Source organism: Salmo salar, chromosome 13 (genome assembly GCF_965601325.2).
Source record: "Salmo salar chromosome 13, fSalSal1, whole genome shotgun sequence".
Classification (NCBI taxonomy): domain Eukaryota; kingdom Metazoa; phylum Chordata; class Actinopteri; order Salmoniformes; family Salmonidae; genus Salmo; species Salmo salar.
Genome location: NC_138303.1, coordinates 106489098 through 106508509, shown reverse-complemented (window position 1 = coordinate 106508509; position 19412 = coordinate 106489098). Strand labels below are relative to the sequence as shown.

At 47.8% G+C, this 19412-nt stretch overlaps 1 protein-coding gene across 15 annotated transcripts in view; it reads right to left on the bottom strand.

The window, feature by feature from the left end:
• The window catches only part of nedd4l (NEDD4 like E3 ubiquitin protein ligase), a 122154-nt gene that overhangs the window by 62397 nt on the left and 40345 nt on the right, over nucleotides 1–19412 (bottom strand). For 4 of the 15 annotated variants that reach the window (XM_082960562.1, XM_082960563.1, XM_014138865.3 and 1 more), the window contains exon 6: nucleotides 48–98. In XM_082960562.1, the coding sequence (XP_082816688.1) occupies nucleotides 48–98 (51 nt within the window). Of the gene's footprint in view, nucleotides 1–47; nucleotides 99–639; nucleotides 691–16932; nucleotides 19094–19412 lie in introns of those variants that run through there. The other 11 variants (XM_045692587.2, XM_045692593.2, XM_082960557.1 and 8 more) reach the window with 7 other exon arrangements.

Below are 19412 nucleotides of genomic sequence, written 5' to 3'. Positions count from 1 at the left end.
CTGACCAGGAAATAAACACACACGTCGTACACAGACAACACACTCACCGGTAAATGATTGAGAGGCACATCGACCTGTCCCAGGAAATCATCCCTCGTCTGCAGAAGAAAGAGAGTACAATAATTGTCAGTCAAAATGGAGATTAATACTCTGACCACTGTGAAGAATGCCAACTGACTCCATTTCCAGCAGCAGGTCTTGAAGGCAAGGAAGACCCGACCACAGGAATGAGGGGGAATTATACTCCATATTACTGTTGCTGCTATAGCTGTGAAATAGAATCAGTTTATTTTGACAGGTTGTCACAGGCGTGGTAAGAAGCAGGTGCACTGAGAGGAGAGGTCAGGGGAGCGCTGATGTCACTGGGGTGGTAGGTCATGTAGGTAGAGGTACTATCACTTTAGACAGAGGGGGAAGATCCCATGACCCAGCGAGAGGAACAACCACCACCACCAGACGAGAGCGAGGGAGCGAGAGACAGGAGGAGAGGTAGCCAAAGGTTGTGCCAGCCACATGAAGTAGTCATTCTAACCACCACCATCATTATTGCCAAGAGGAAAAGGTCAGAGGTCAAAGGTGAACGTGATTGACTGGTCAGGTGACTTGACCGGTACTGTAGTCACACCAGACCAAGATTACCTGTCCAAGGTTGAAAAGCCCATTCTTGGAACGGTCAGAGTCCAACAGAGCCTGTGTAGTGGGATACAACTGGTTAAGACAAACAGAGAGGGAGAAGCAGAGAGCTAGTAGCTAGAGCCACAGGCTGAATGAGCATGTAGGAAGGAAGTAGGTGTGGTAGGAAGGAAGTAGGAAGGAAGTAGGTGTGGTAGGAAGGAAGTAGGAGTTGTAGGGAAGAAGTAGGTCTTGTAGGGAAGAAGTAGGTGTGATAGGAAGGAATTAGGTGTAGTAGGAAGGAAGTAGGTGTAGTAGGAAGGAATTAGGTGTTTTTGTGGATTGGAGTTAAGAAACTGTTTATTGTTTGCCTCTGGGATTCTGTAGGTGTGTTCAAATAGCCCTAGCCAACTGAGACTTCTTTATGTCAAGGGTTATATACAGAATGTCAAAAGGTGAGGAAATGGGAAAATAATATCAACGCAAAAAGGTTGGGGTTAAGCCACTGGAAAACCTTTACTTCAAAAGCAATGACAGAAACCGCTGGCCATTTTTTAACTTAATACTGAGCCAGTCGACACACTGGACTTTCCACTGACATTTAGCCAGACAGAACACAAGAACAGAACAGTAGCTAGCTGGGCAGTAGACAGTCTAGGCTACCTCTCTGGTTTAAATAACTGCCATTCTATGATGAAAGGTTACCAGTCACAGAGAGAGCCAAACCTGGTCAACGTTTGCTCTAGCCTGCTTGGAGTGCCAGATGGGCGGGGCTTACAGTTTTGGGACTATTCCATTAAGCCAGGCAAGCTCAATCAAGCATAGACAAAGCATTTGAAATGAGATAAAATAGTATTGAAGCCAGGTCTTAGTAGAGCACACAGACAGGTCACAACACATCTCTCATGTGTCTGTGTTATTGGAACTGGTGAGAGGAGAAGGGACGTATGGTACAGATTACAGGACTTGTCTTAAAACAGCAAATAGTATTTCAAAACCCTAAAAGGTCACTCTATACTTTTGGCAGATAGTCCGTAATATCTAGCCTACAGTAGAGGGCCAGTAAGTATGCCATCACCATGGATACCACTTGCTCTATTCACTCACTGGTCAGGTGTGGCAGCACTAATACAGGTACACACACGAGAGCACAAGTTGTGTCTGAGATATTATCAAGCGAACAGTTTCTGGATGGAACATAAGGGTTTATTATTGATGCCTCTGCTTCCGCTTCACTCAATCACTGTTTAGGTGCGACACTACACAGGAAAACATGTTGTTATCTAAAAAGGGACTAGTCAACTGGTTGATTCTTTGGTCATTAGGCTGTTGGTCGACCAAGATTGTTTTATTCGAGCAGTAACATATATTTATATATTTGTGCCAATCTCAGTGAATTAATCCATTGCGGATTAAAAGTCAATTTATGCTTGATCTGAAAATGTGGTCGGAGGCTCCATATGGAGGGTGTGACGTAATCGCCATGCGCCTCCCAATGCAGAGGGTTCGGTATAGCTCCTCATTGACATGATTGGCTGACAGTAAGTATGGGTGGTACATCCTGTAGAAAACACAAACTCACTTCCTTCACCACAGCTCTGCACTGCTCCACGAAGCACAAGAAGTGTGAATGCCCTGATTTCTGCAGCGGCCGTATCACCGTAAATGCTGCACGGCCAATGCAGACGTCAGATTAACCATGTAGTACCCAGATGCACAATACACTGCCCTCTCCAGAACGCGCCCTCTCCAGAACGCGCCCTCTCCAGAACGCGCCCTCTCCAGAACGCGCCCTCTCCAGAACGCGCTCTCTCCCACCAATTTGTGCACATTCATTGTTTCATAACTTTATTGTGTGAATTGTTTGCATTTGATTGTTAGTGTTGATTGTTAGTGTTTATCAATTCCCCATTACATATATAACCACTAATACCTTTACCATTAATTCCTAATCTACACTTTTTATTACTTTGGTTACAGGAATTTATTTTAATGCATTCAATGTCATTATACCAGTCTTCTCGTTCTCATTGTGGGCTTATTGTTTGCAGAGTGCACAACCTATGCTATACTGGTGAGAAACAAGTTTTGGTTTATTTGATTATACATAGAAGTAGGCCTATAGGCTACCTGGCCTGATTATACATAGAAGTAGGCCTATAGGCTACCTGGCCTGATTATACATAGAAGTAGGCCTATAGGCTACCTGGCCTGATTATACATAGAAGTAGGCCTATAGGCTACCTGGCCTGATTATACATAGAAGTAGGCCTATAGGCTACCTGGCCTGATTATACATAGAAGTAGGCCTATAGGCTACCTGGCCTGATTATACATAGAAGTAGGCCAATAGGCAACCTGGCCTGCGCACAAATGTAGGCCTATAAACGTGCCCATTTGGGGATCTGATAGCATTTTTGATTGGCTTAATGCTCCACCACTAATGAGCTGTCGAGCTTCTCAAAGTAATCTCTTCTTCACCTCAAACAGCAGGCAAACAAAGTCTGTTTTTACATCCATTGAAAATGACAATAGTTCCTCAATGTATTTGAAAAATCTTTCCAGCTCTCTCCCTTTTGCTAACCACTCAGAGTGAAATGGGAAAATGCTCTGCTCCAGTGGAAACGGCATAAAACAGACCGACCTGATAACTTCTTCTCAGTGCTCGACTTGGACTGAAATAGGTTCCGGTATGCATTTTGGTTGGTGGCACTGTTTATAAACTTTCAGGTAAATGTGCATATGAAAACCATAACTGACATGCAGATCAGTAGAAATGGTAAGATAAATTGGCATTCCACATGAGAAAGGTTGCCGACTCCTCGTGTAGCTTTTTACCGGCAACTTCAGGAGAGTAATGGCAGAACGCCAGCAGGAGAATAGTTGGTTCAGGTTAAGGTTTTTTCTTCTGGTTATCTCTGGCTCCCTTGAGTCATGTGTGCCTTATTTCATTAGTAATAATAAAGCATCACTGTATATAGTTCCTTTTATTAAAACACTTAGGGTGTGTCTATATGGAAAAATACACGTTAAAAAATGTTGGCCAATCGATTGGTTGAAAGAACAGATGATTTTCGGTCGACTAAGGTTTTAGCCAGAGACAGCCCTAAAAGGGACAGTCTGTGCTGTGGATGCTGGACAGTAAATACGGGTTTGTGTTTTTATGCCTGGGTAGAGGATTAGACTCCCATGGTCATGCCCACATAATGTGCCTTTTAAGATATGGTTGACAAGGCTGATATGGGCCAGGCTGACCATTGGGTGAGATTTCTGCTTTCAACAGGGGTCACAGCTGAGCCTACAGCTGTCTCCATGTGCCATCTTGCACTGGAAGGAGGAGGAAGAGGAGGAGGGAGAGAGAGTTAGCATATTACTCCTCACTGGGAGGGAGGGAGGAGAGAGGGAGTTAGCATATTACTCCTCACTGGGAAGAGGGAGGGAGGGAGTTAGCATATTACTCCTCACTGGGAGGAGGGAGGGAGGAGGGGAGGAGGAGGGAGAGAGGAGAGTTAGCATCACTGTATACTCCTCATTGGGAGGGAGGGAGGGAGGGGATAGAGTTAGCATCACTGTATACTCCTCATTGGGAGGAGGGAGGGAGGGAGGGAGAGAGAGAAGGGGAGGGGGATAGAGAGTTAGCAGCACTGTATACCCCTCATTGGGAGAAGATTAGAAACACTCAGTGAACCCACACCTATGTTGAATCACTAAAACAATACAGAAATTCACTATGGAAAAAGATGGAACAGCGCATCAGAAATCAGCTCAATGTCATTGAAGAATCTAGAATCTAACCACTTCTGGGAAAATTAGAAAACTCTAAACAAACAACAACACAAAGAGTTATCTATCCAAAACTTTCTTTCTGGCTCTATAACAAAGAACAATCAGCTGAAAAATATACATGATCAAATACAAATCTTAGAATCAACTATTAAAAGACTACCAGAACCCACTGGATTATCCAATTACATTGAATAAAACTACTGGACAAAATACAAACGATCCAACACAAAATAGGCCTGTGGGGTTGATGGTAACCTAAATTAAATGATCAAATATAAAGACCACAAATTCCAATTGGCTATACTAAAACTCTTTAACATCATCCTCAGCCCTGGCATCTTCCCCAATATTTGGAACCAAGGACTGATCACCCCAATCCATAAAAGTGGAGAGAAATTTGACCCCAATAACTACCGTGGGATATGCGTCAACAGCAACCTTGGGAAAATCCTCCGCATTAAAATTAACAGCAGACTTGTACATTTCCTCAGTGAAAACAATGTACTGAGAAAATATCAAATTGGCTTTTTACAAAATTACCGTACGACAGACCACATACTCACCCTGCACAACCTAATTAACAAACAAACCAAAACAAAGGCAAAGTCTTCTTATGCTTTGTTGATTTAAAAAAAGTTTGAGACTCAATTTGGCATGAGGGTCTGCTATACAAATGTATGGAAAGTGACGTTGGGAGAAAAACATACAACATGTACACAAACAACAAGTATATGCGGTTAAAATTGGCAAAAAACATTTTTTTTTTTCAACTGGGCTGAGGGATGAGACAGGGATGCAGCTTAAGCCCCACCCTCTTCAACATGCATGTCAAGAAATTGGTGAGGGCACTAGAACAGTCTGCAGCACCTGGCCCTACTAGAATATTAAGTCAAACGTCTACTGTTTGCAGATGATCTGGTGCTTCTGTCCCCAACCCAGGAGGGACTACAGCAGCACCTAGATCTTCTGCACAGATTTTGACAGACCTGGGCCTTGACAGTAAATCTCAGTAAGACAAAAATAATGGTGTTGCAAAAAAGGTCCAGCTGCCAGGAACACAAATACAAATTCCAGCTAGACACCTTTGCCCTAGAGTACTCAAAAAAACTATACATACCTCGGCCATCACATCAGCCCCACAGGTAACTTCTACATAAACTCAGCAAAAAAACAGAAAGGTCCCTTTTTCAGGACCCTGTCATTCAAAGATAATTTGTAAAAATCTAAATAACTTCACGGATCTTCATTGTAAAGGGTTTAAACACTGTTTCCCATGCTTGTTCAATGAATCATAAACAATTAATGAACATACACCTGTGGAACGGTCGTTAAGACACTAACAGCTTACAGACGGTAGGCAATTTAACTTAGGACACTAAAGAGGTCTTTCTACTGACTCTGAAAAACACCAAAAGAAAGATGCCCAGGGTCCCTACTCAGCTGCGTGAACGTGCCTTATGCCTCCTTGCAGCATGCCTCAGGACTGCAGATGTGGTGAGGGCAATAAATTGCAATGTCTGTACTGTGAGACGCCTAAAACAGCGCTACATAGAGACAGCATGGACAGGTGATCGCCCTCGCAGTGGCAGACCACGTGTATCACCTGCACAGGATTGCTACATTCGAACATCACTCCTGCGGGACAGGTACAGGATGGCAACAACAACTGCCCAAGTTACACCAGGAACGCACAATCCCTTCATCAGTGCTCAGACTGTCCGCAATAGGCCGAGAGAGGCTGGACTGAGGGCTTGTAGGTCTGTTGTAAGGCAGGTCCTCACCAGACATCACCGGCAACAACGTGGACACAAACCCACCGTTGCTGGACCAGACAGGACTGGCAAAAAGTGTTCTTCACAGACGAGTCACGGTTTAGTCTCACCAGGGGTGATGGTCGGATTCGTGTTTATCATCGAAGGAATGAGCGTTACACCGAGGCCTGTACTCTGGAGCGGGATCGATTTGGAGGGTCCGTCATGGTCTGGGGCGGTGTGTCACAGCATCATCGGACTGAGCTTGCTGTTATTGCAGGCAATCTCAACGCTGTGTGTTACAGGGAAGACATCCTCCTCCCTCATGTGGTACCCTTCCTGCAGGCTCCTTCTGACATGATCCTCCAGCATGACAATGCCACCAGCTATACTGCTTGTTCTTTGCATGATTTCCTGCAAGACAGGAATGTCAGTGTTCTACCATGGCCAGCGAAGAACCCGGATCTCAATCCCATTGAGCACGTCTGGGACCAGTTGGATCGGAGGGTGAGGGCTAGGGCCATTCCCCCCCAGAAATGTCCGGGAACTTGCAGGTGCCTTGGTGGAAGAGTGGGGTAACATCTCACAGCAAGAACTGGCAAATCTTGTGCAGTCCATGAGGAGGAGATGCACTGCAGTACTTAATGTAGCTGGTGGCCATATCAGATATTGACTGTTACTACTGATTTTAACCCCCCCTTTCTTCAGGGACACATTATTCCATTTCTGTTAGTCACATGTCTGTGGAACTTGTTCAATGTATATCTCAGTTGTTGAATCTTATGTTCATACAAATATTTACACATGTTAAGTTTTCTGAAAATAAAAGCAGCTGACAGTGAGAGGAGAGGACTTTTCATTTTTTGATGAGTTTAATTGTGAACGATCTGAGAGACAATGCAAGGGCTTTCTACACCATCAAAAGGAACATGACATTTGAAATACGAATTAGGATCTGGCTAAAAATACTTTCATCAGTTATACAACCCACTGCCCTTTATGGTTGTGAGGTCTGGGGTCCGTTGACCAACCAAGAATTTAAAAAAAATGGGACAAACACCAAATTAAAAGAGACTCCATGCAAAATTCAGCAGAAATATCCTCAGTGTACAACATAAAACACCAAATAATGCATGCAGAGCAGAATTAGGCCGATACCCACTAATGATCAAAATCCAGAAAAGAGCCGTATTCTACAACCACCTAAAAAAAAGGAAGCAATTCCCAAACATTCCATAACAAAGCCATCACCTACAGAGAGATGAACCTGGAGAAGAGTCCCCTAAGCAAGCTGGTCCTGGGGCTCTGTTCACAAACACACCCCACAATGCCCCAAGACAGCAACACAATTAGATCCAACCAAATCATGAGAAAACAAAAAGATAATTACTTGAAACATTGGAGAGAATTTATAAAAAAACTGAGCAAACTAGAATGCTATTTGGCACTAAACAGAGAGTACACAGTGGCAGAATACCTGACCACTGTGACTGACCCAAAATGAAGGAAATCTTTGACTATGTACAGACTCAGTGAGCATAGCCTTGGTATTGAGAAAGGCTACCATAGGCAGACCTGGCTCTCAAGAGAAGACAGTCTATGTGCACACTGCCCACAAAATGAGGTGGAAACTGAGCTGTACTACCCAATCTTCTGCCAAATGTTTGACCATCGAGACACATTTTTTCCCTCAGATTATACAGACCCACAAAGAATTTGTAAACAAATCAAATTTCGATAAAATCCCATTTCTATTGTGTGAAATACCACAGTGTTTAATCACAGCAGCAAGATTTGTGACCCGTTGCCACAAGAAAAGGGCAACCAGTGAAGAACAAACATCATTGTAACTACAACCTACAGTTGAAGTCGAAGTCGGACTCCAACCTATGTAAACCATAGCCAAATACATTTAAACTCAGTTTTTCACAATTCCTGAAATGTAATCCTAATAAAAATTTGCTGTCTTTGGTCAGTTAGGATCACCACTTTATTTTTCATCACATCACATTCCCAGTGGGTCAGAAGATTACATACACTCAATTAGTATTTGGTAGCATTGCATTTAAATTGTTTAACTTGGGTCAAACGTTTTGGGTAGTCTTCCACCTGCTTCCCACAATAAGTTGGGTGAATTTTGTCCCATTCCTCCTGACAGAGCTGGTGTAACTGTAGGCCTCCTTGCTCACACACGCTTTCAGTTCTGCCCACACATTTTCTATAGGATTGAGGTCAGGGCTTTGTGATGGCCACTCCAATACCTTGACTTTGTTGTCCTTAAGCCATTTTGCCACAACTTTGGAAGTATGCCATTTGTCCATTTGGAAGGCCCATTTGCGACCAAGCTTTAACTTCCTGACTGATGTCTTGAGATGTTGCTTCAAAATATTCACATAATTTTCCTGCCTCGTGATGGCATCAATTTTGTGAAGTGCACTAGTCCCTCCTGCAGCAAAGCACCCCCACAACATGATGCTGCCACCCCCGTGCTTCACGGTTGGGATGGTGTTCTTCGACTTGCAAGCCTCCCCCTTTTTCCTCCAAACATAACGATGGACATTATGGCCAAACAGTTCTATTTTTGTTTCATCAGAGCAGAGGACATTTCTCCAAAAAGTATGATCTTTGTCCCCATTTTCTGGCTTTTTTTATGGCGGTTTTGTAGCAGTGGCTTTTTCCTTGCTGAGCGGCTTTTCAGGTTATGTCAATATAGGACTTGTTTTACTGTGGATATAGATACTTTTGTACCCGTTTCCTCCAGCATCTTCACAAGGTCCTTTGCTGTTGTTCTGGGATTGATTTGCACTTTTCACACCAAAGTACGTTCATCTCTAGGAAACAGAATGCGTCTCCTTCCTGAGCGGTATGACGGCTGCATGGTCCCATGGTGTTTATACTTGTGTACTATTGTTTGTACAGATGAACGTGGTACCTTCAGGCATTTGGAAATTGCTCCCAAGGATGAACCAGACTTGCGGAAGTCTACAATTTTTTTTCTGAGGTATTGGCTGATTTCTTTAGATTTTCCCATGATGTCAAGCAGAGGCACTGAGTGTGAAGGTAGGCCTTGAAATACATCCACAGGTACACCTCCAATTGACTCAAATTATGTCAATTAGCCTATCAGAAGCTTCTAAAGCCATTAAATCATTTTCTGGAATTTTCCAAGTTGTTTAAAGGCACAGTCAACTTAGTGTATGTAAACTTCTGACCCATTGGAATTGTGATACAGTAAATTATAGATTACTTAATTTGTCTGTAAACAATTGTTTGAAAAATTACTTGTGTCATGCACAAAGTAGATGTCCAAACCGCCTTGCCAAAACTATAGTTTGTTAACAAGAAATTTGTGGAGTGGTTGAAAAACGAGTTTTAATGACTCCAACCTATGTAAACTTCCAACTTCAACTGTATATTGATGTTTTTTATATTCCCTTTTGTACTTTAAATATTTGCACATTATTACAACACTGAATATATACATAATGACATTTGAAATGTCTTTATTCTTTTGGAACTTTTGTGAGTGTAATGTTAACTGCACATTTTTTATTTTTTTATTTCACTTTTATTATCTATTTCACTTGCTTCCCATGCCAATAAAGCCCCTTGAGAGCGAGAGAGAGAGAAACAGACTGGAAGGAGAGAAGGGGGGCTAGGGTCAGTAGACAATCAGGGATCAAACAGCAGGCCCCCGACCCTTAGCTGTTTTTTCAGCTGAGCGACAGGAGAAATATAGGCCTACACAATAAAGCCTAACCTATTCACTGGAAAAGCCCCTGAGTGGGGTTAGGTTGAGTTACAATGCCATGCAACCCCCACAAGGAGCCTGAAAAAGCTCCCACAACAATTCCCTTCCCAGCCCCCGGCACAGCACATGCATGTTGACAAAAATAACGTTGGAGACCCCCAAGCTAATATACCCTCGTGACAGCCAGCCAGCCAAAGCTCTTTGTGAATGGCAATTGCACTAGCTCTGAACTGGTCTGGGTTAAGGCTGTGGCGAGGGCATAGGCCTAACTATAGAAATGTAATTGCTTCCTGGCATGGGTACACTAAATATGGCCACCAGCCCACCCATCCCAAAACATTGACTTGAATGGGGATGCCCTTTCCGTTCTAGTTATTTTATTTCTATAGGCAAAGCTGTCTGTCTCCAGCCTGGCACACACACTGTGCTTTTCTCAGGCCAGGGGCATTAGCCTACTAGGCAGGCAACCACAGGGCACCTGGGGAATCATGGCTGTCATTAAGGTCTATAAAAGGGGGTTTCCCCTCCTATGGGTAGCAAGGTAATACCATACATCCGAACGTTAAGTGTCCTATATGTGAGAGCAGGGTAACTTTATTCTGTAGCGGGAATGTTAAGTGGCTAAATTTATTTGTTTGTTTCCATATTTGGTCCCAAAAAAAATCTAAAGATTCTGAAGAGATGTGGTATAGGGAGGAGTGTTCGAACAGTTGGTGGGTGACATTCCTCTGACTTCAGTGGCTGCTAAAGTTAGCAGAGATCAGTCATACAGACACTAGAAATCCCACTGAAATGATAAGCCCAGTCAAAACATAGAGGTGCTGCCTTAGTATGCCATGTACCAACTTAGCGTGTACCCTCAACTGAAATTCAACTCACGCACTGACATGAGCAGACATTCAAACTAAAAGGTTCATACAAAACATATGTCTATGACCTGTTCGGTCACGCCATTCAATGTCAATATCATTAGCCAGTCTTAAAAGTGACAATGCTGGCCCAATAGTAATATAAAAACATGTCCAAATAGCTGAGTGAGGACATATAACCTCCCAGCCAGTAGCAGTAATCCTGGCTGGTAGTGGGAATAGTCTGATACACCTCATTAAGATGCAACTAAAGAGGGGTGGCAGACTCCAGTAATAGTTCTGGATGATTCTGGTCCTGTCCTGACACAGTGGTCATTAGATAGTCTAAATGCCAAGCTATAAACTACGGAAACCAACAACAACAACAACAACAAAAACTGTTTTGAGAGGCCTATGTTTTCGACGTGTGAGAAACAGTTTAAATGCTGTTAGGTCTGCATCTCAAATCAAATCTTATTGGTTAGGAAATGGAGGGCCGTTTAGTAGTGTACTCTTCTGTTATAGTATTGTAGATACAGTTGATTATTTACACCTTTATCAAAAGACTCAAAGCTATAACAACATGCTGATATTGATAGCTTGTTAAACTTCTTTAATAGTCATTTGGAGTCGTAATGATATCTTAGATCTGAATCACCCAGAAGGGGCAACTGTTCTGAGGGAGCCACACCGACCCATACCAACCCATAGGAGACACCACACCGACCCATAGGAGACACCACACCAACCCATAGGAGACACCACTCCGACCCATAGGAGACACCACTCCGACCCATAGGAGACACCACTCCGACCCATACCAACCCATAGGAGATGCCACACCGACCCATACCAACCCATAGGAGACGCCACACCGACCCATACCAACCCATAGGAGACACCACACCGACCCATACCAACCCATAGGAGACACCACACCGACCCACACCAACCCATAGGAGACACCACACCGACCCATACCAACCCATAGGAGACACCACACCGACCTATACCAACCCATAGGAGACACCACACCGACCCACACCAACCCATAGGAGACACCACACCGACCCATACCAACCCATAGGAGACGCCACACCGACCCATAGGAGACACCACACCGACCCATAGGAGACGCCACACCGACCCATACCAACCCATAGGAGACGCCACACCGACCCATACCGACCCATAGGAGACACCACACCGACCCATACAAGACGCCACACCGACCCATACCAACCCATAGGAGACACCACACCGACCCACACCGACCCATACGAGACGCCACACCGACCCATACGAGATGCCACACCGACCCATACGAGACGCCACACCGACCCATACGAGACGCCACACCGACCCATACGAGACGCCACACCGACCCATACGAGACGCCACACCGACCCATACGAGACGCCACACCGACCCATACCAACCCATAGGAGACACCTCACCGACCCATACCAACCCATAGGAGACGCCACACCGACCCATACCGACCCATAGGAGACGCCACCCCGACCCACACCGACCCATACGGACGCCACCCGCCACGACGCCACACCGACCCATACGAGACGCCACACCGACCCATACGAGACGCCACACCGACCCATACGAGACGCCACACCGACCCATACGAGACGCCACACCGACCCATACGAGACGCCACACCGACCCATACGAGACGCCACACCGACCCATACGAGACGCCACACCGACCCATACGAGACGCCACACCGACCCATACGAGACGCCACACCGACCCATACGAGACGCCACACCGACCCATACGAGACGCCACACCGACCCATACAAGACACCACTCCGACCCATAGGAGACACCACACCGACCCATACGAGACGCCACACCGACCCATACCAACCCATAGGAGACACCTCACCGACCCATACCAACCCATAGGAGACACCACACCGACCCATAGGAGACACCACACCGACCCATACCAACCCATAGGAGACACCACACCGACCCATACCAACCCATAGGAGACACCACACCGACCCATACCAACCCATAGGAGACGCCACACCGACCCATAGGAGACGCCACACCGACCCATACCGACCCATAGGAGACGCCACACCGACCCATAGGAGACACCACACCGACCCATACGAGACGCCACACCGACCCAGGCCATAGGGGACACCACACCGACCCATACCAACCCATAGGAGACGCCACACCGACCCATACCAACCCATAGGAGACGCCACACCGACCCATAGGAGACGCCACACCGACCCATACCGACCCATAGGAGACGCCACACCGACCCATACCGACCCATAGGAGACACCACACCGACCCATACAAGACGCCACACCGACCCATACCAACCCATAGGAGACACCACACCGACCCACACCGACCCATAGGAGACACCACACCGACCCACACCGACCCATACGAGACGCCACACCGACCCATACGAGACGCCACACCGACCCATACGAGACGCCACACCGACCCATACGAGACGCCACACCGACCCATACCAACCCATAGAAGACACCACTCCGACCCATAGGAGACACCACACCGACCCATACGAGACGCCACACCGACCCATACCAACCCATAGGAGACACCTCACCGACCCATACCAACCCATAGGAGACGCCACACCGACCCATACCAACCCATAGGAAACGCCACACCGACCCATACCAACCCATACGAGACACCACACACCGACCCACACCGACCCATACGAGACGCCACACTGACCCATACGAGACGCCACACCGACCCATACGAGACGCCACACCGACCCATACGAGACGCCACACTGACCCATACAAGACACCACTCCGACCCATAGGAGACACCACACCGACCCATACGAGATGCCACACCGACCCATACCAACCCATAGGAGACACCACACCGACCCATAGGAGACGCCACACCGACCCATACCAACCCATAGGAGACACCACACCGACCCATACCAACCCATAGAAGACGCCACACCGACCCATACCAACCCATAGAAGACGCCACACCGACCCATACCAACCCATAGGAGACACCACACCGACCCATACCAACCCATAGAAGACGCCACACCGACCCAGGTCATAGGAGACACCACACCAACCCATACCAACCCATAGAAGATGCCACACCGACCCATACCAACCCATAGGAGACACCACACCGACCCATACCAACCCATAGAAGACGCCACACCGACCCAGGCCATAGGGGACACCACACCGACCCATACCAACCCAGGCCATAGGGGACGCCACACCGACCCATACCAACCCAGGCCATAGGGGACGCCACACCAATTCATACCAACCCAGGCCATAGGGGACGCCACACCGACCCAGGCCAACCCAGGCCATAGAAGACGCCACACCGACCCATAGGAGACGCCACACCGACCCATAGGAGACGCCACACCGACCCATACGAGACGCCACACCGACCCATACGAGACGCCACACCGACCCATACGAGACGCCACACCGACCCATACGAGACGCCACACCGACCCATACCAACCCATAGAAGACACCACTCCGACCCATAGGAGACACCACACCGACCCATACGAGACGCCACACCGACCCATACCAACCCATAGGAGACACCTCACCGACCCATACCAACCCATAGGAGACGCCACACCGACCCATACCAACCCATAGGAAACGCCACACCGACCCATACCAACCCATACGAGACACCACACACCGACCCACACCGACCCATACGAGACGCCACACTGACCCATACGAGACGCCACACCGACCCATACGAGACGCCACACCGACCCATACGAGACGCCACACTGACCCATACAAGACACCACTCCGACCCATAGGAGACACCACACCAACCCATACGAGATGCCACACCGACCCATACCAACCCATAGGAGACACCACACCGACCCATAGGAGACGCCACACCGACCCATACCAACCCATAGGAGACACCACACCGACCCATACCAACCCATAGGAGACACCACACCGACCCATACCAACCCATAGAAGACGCCACACCGACCCATACCAACCCATAGGAGACACCACACCGACCCATACCAACCCATAGAAGACGCCACACCGACCCAGGTCATAGGGGACACCACACCAACCCATACCAACCCATAGAAGATGCCACACCGACCCATACCAACCCATAGGAGACACCACACCGACCCATACCAACCCATAGAAGACGCCACACCGACCCAGGCCATAGGGGACACCACACCGACCCATACCAACCCAGGCCATAGGGGACGCCACACCGACCCATACCAACCCAGGCCATAGGGGACGCCACACCAATTCATACCAACCCAGGCCATAGGGGACGCCACACCGACCCAGGCCAACCCAGGCCATAGAAGACGCCACACCGACCCAGGCCAACCCAGGCCATAGAAGACGCCACACCGACCCATACCAACCCAGGCCATAGAAGACGCCACACCGACCCAGGCCATATGGGATGCCACACCGACCCAGGCCAACCCAGGCCACAGAAGACGCCACACCGACCCAGGCCAACCCAGGCCATAGAAGACGCCACACCGACCCAGGCCAACCCAGGCCATAGAAGACGCCACACCGACCCAGGCCAACCCAGGCCATAGGAGACATGCCCCTTTCAAACAGATCTAAAGATAGCACAAGCACAGCCAGATCTTAAAGAGGCTGTGGGAGTGTTTGTTCCTATTTATTACCTCACCCTCTGCAGGGTTAGAAGACAACCAGCTGCATCGAGTTTTCTGGAGAAATGGAGAGCCTGTGACGATACTTCCTCTTTTGGAAGTTAAGAAGGCGACCCTCCATCTGAACTCTTCCTCCATATTTACTGAACTGGTTGAACAGTGCAGAAGAGAACCTCGGAAAGTATTTTTTTCCCTTCTTGTCAGGAGCAGAGAGAAAGAAATGCCGGTCAGGCTACGTTGGGTTACTTTACTATTACATCAACGTAAAGACAATTGTGTGCGTGTGTTGAGCACTAGTTTCCAAAGCCCGTCTCCCATTTGTTTTCCTCAGGTTTTCCTAGTGAATGAGACTCCATCTAAGTGTGTAAAAGTTCACATGCCTGTGGTTGTGAAATGAAATAAAAGCCGGTACAGTGGAGATCAGCAGCAGCAGCAGCAGCTCCTGGCCAGGCTGCCCTGGGGCTACTTGACATTCTCACTTCCCAGAATGTGACCACCCCCTTCCCGCAAAGCCGGCATGCATTTTTATTTTATTTATTATTTTATAACACAATACTTGGAGTCAAAGTGCCAATATAACATTGTCCAAAATAATATACCAATATGTAACTGAATAGATCCCGCCCCCAATCCCTACTGACCGTAAGACATGACTGGGGCCAAGCTTCCTGACATCCAGGACCTATATACTAGGCGGTGTCAGAGGAAGACTCAGAAAATTGTCAAAGACTCCTGTCACCCAAGTCATAGACTGTTTTCTCTGCTACCGCACGGCAAGCAATAACAGAGGTGCCAAGTCTAGGTCCAAAAAGCTCCTTAACAGCTTCTATCCCCAAGCCAAGAGACTGCTGAACAACTAATCAAATGGCCACCCGGACTATTACATTGACCCCCCCCCCCCCCTCCCCCCTGTTTTTTACGCTGCTGCTACTTGCTGTTTATTATCTATGCATAGTCACTTTACAAAATGACCTCAACTAACCTGTAGCCCCACACATTGACTCGGTACTGGTACCCCTGTATATAGTCTCGTTATTGTTATGTAATTTTCTTGTTATTTAAAAAAAAAAAATCACTTTAATTTATTTAGTAAATATTTTCTTAAGTCTATTTCTTGAACTGCACTGTTGGTTAAGGGCTTGTAAGTGAGCGTTTCACAGTAAGCGCATGTGACAAATAAAATTTGATTTAATTTACTGTCTGGTGAGGAATAAATGTATTTCTATAAATAAACAGTTTTTCATGTGTTTAGAACATTCACTGACTCTCAGATGCCTTTGAAACCATCTGAATTATTGATTACTCTCATAACTCAAATACAGGCTACTTCCCAAATTGCAGACCACCAATAAGTTGCAATTACCTTCAACATAAAACTTTTTGAAATACTTCAAAGCTTGTGTGTAAACTTTAAAATACACTACCATAATGATATATTTACTTCCAATAATCATTACCTGACCATTTCCCAGGCTTATATCCTGTACGGTAGGGGGATCACCATTCTGACTGAAAGAAATCTTGAAGTGAGGCTGCCGCTTGCGCGGTTCTCTCCTGATGTTGAAAGTACAGCCATCTTCAATATCCATACTTTGACCGTCCATCTCTGAAGGGTTTCCTTCAATGCCCTGAGGATCCCGAACATCACCGAACGTCTGGTGGTTCCCACGGGGCAGCCGCTGATGCGAAGAGCTTCTCTCCAGCCGGATCTTGGGGTAACGTACCACACGCCCTCCCTTGGAGCCAGTGAAGCCCAGATCGGTGCCCTCACTTGTGGCCACAAGGTTCATGTTGTTGGCCTGTCTGGCTTGGTCCTGCTGTCCAAGCTGGAACACAAGCCTTTGAGTGTTGCCAGGTTGACCCGGGTCAGAGTTCTGCTGCTGGACGGACCAGCGGCAGGGCCCAGCTCCTTGACTGCCAGAGCCATAGCCGATCCTGAACTGCTGGACTTCAGATCCATCTGAGGAGTTCCTTGAGATGTGGAAGCCTCCGATGCTGATTCCCGGTGAGCCTCCATTTCCGTTAGACATAGCTGAGCTGACCTGACCGCTTGAGTCATCTTGGGGTGTGACGCAGAAAACCCTTCGCTTGGGTTGAGCAGGCTCTGTGGGCTGTCGATTCCCATCATGAGGCATGGCAGAACTGGAGCTCCCTGAAGCCTCTCGGCTGTAGTGAGGTGGTGAGCTGACCGTAGATGAAGCCTCTCGGCTGTAGTGAGGTGGTGAGCTGACCGTAGATGAAGCGTCTCGGCTGTAGTGAGGTGGTGGTGGTAGAGCGTAGTGGTAGTTCCTGTCTGGTTCTGTGTAGGCCGGAGCAGGTCCCGGGGTGTAGCTGGGTGGCGGACATTGTGGTGGCTCTTCGGCTCCAACAGGCCCGGCACCGGAGGACCGTTGGAGAGAGATCTGCATAGAAGAACTCTTTGTGGGCCGTGGCTCGGCAGAAGTCAGCTGGGGTATAAACATGGAGGAGCTTCGTTTGAGTGAGGAGTCTCCAGGACCTCCATGACCAGCGAGGGGGCTCTCAGACACGGGACGAGGCCCAAAGTAGATCTCTCTCTCAGGCCGTTGCCAAGGCACAGAGAAGGCACTCATAGGCAGATCTCTCTCAGGACACCAGGAGAAGGTAGTTGATTCTGGGCTGCTCCAGCGCTGAGGCCGGTGAGGCTGCTGCATGTGGAATGTCATGGCGACATCGTTGCCGTCCTGGTTCTGGGACTGCCCTTCCAGCTCCTCCATTTCTGGAGCTGTGTTGCTGCGGCCAGAGCCAAAGTACAGACGCAGCCGGTGAGACATGTTCACCTCCTGCTCTGTCTCAGTGTCTGATCCAGTCGCCCACTTCTCAGCTGGCTGATCCCCTTTCTCCCCTCCCTCCCTCTATCTTTTTTCTCTCGCTCCCTCCCACAGTGAACAGCAGAGCTGGAGGAAAGAGGAGCAGCGAGTCAGCACAATAACAAGAGAGGCAGTGCCAGGGAAACTCCAAGCTACAAACTCCAGGCAAAAGGGGGGTGAGAGAGACCGAGAGGAAAAGAAAGCGAGAGACGGAAACAAACAACAACAAAAAAGAGACTAAATCTGCCAAACTGTTAGCACTGGACAGTCTAGCAATAGTCTAGCAAACTGTTAGCACTGGACAGTCTAGCAATAGTCTAGCAAACTGTTAGCACTGGACAGTCTAGCAATAGTCTAGCAAACTGTTAGCACTGGACAGTCTAGCAATAGTCTAGCAAACTGTTAGCACTGGACAGTCTAGCAATAGTCTAGCAAACTGTTAGCACTGGACAGTCTAGCAATAGTCTAGCAAACTGTTAGCACTGGACAGTCTAGCAATAGTCTAGCAAACTGTTAGCACTGGACAGTCTAGCAATAGTCTAGCAAACTGTTAGCACTGGACAGTCTAGCAATAGTCTAGCAAACTGTTAGCACTGGACAGTCTAGCAATAGTCTAGCAAACTGTTAGCACTGGACAGTCTAGCAATAGTCTAGCAAACTGTTAGCACTGGACAGTCTAGCAATAGTCTAGCAAACTGTTAGCACTGGACAGTCTAGCAATAGCGACAGACAGCAGAAATAGCCGGAGTGACAAGCAGCATTCCAGGCATGATTGGATAAGGGCACCCGGCGCTCCTGCCTCTACTGAGGTGAGGGTAGGGTGGCCGTGGTCATGTGACTGCTCTCCACCCTTCACCCCACGTTTGTGTGAGTGTGTCACCGCCCCCAGCCTAAACGGAGCCGGGGGGGGGGGGGGGGGGGGGAAACAGCACCAGACCTGGGTTCAAACAGTATTTATTTCAGACAAGCAGGCTCAATCAAGTTACCCTCGAAGTATGTGAAAGAGAACAGCACCCTGTCTCTCAGCTGGTCCTTATCCGTCAGTGGACCAGGGCCCAGTGGAAGGGGGACACAGAGCTGAGTCAGGCGGCACAGACCTGACAGAGCCA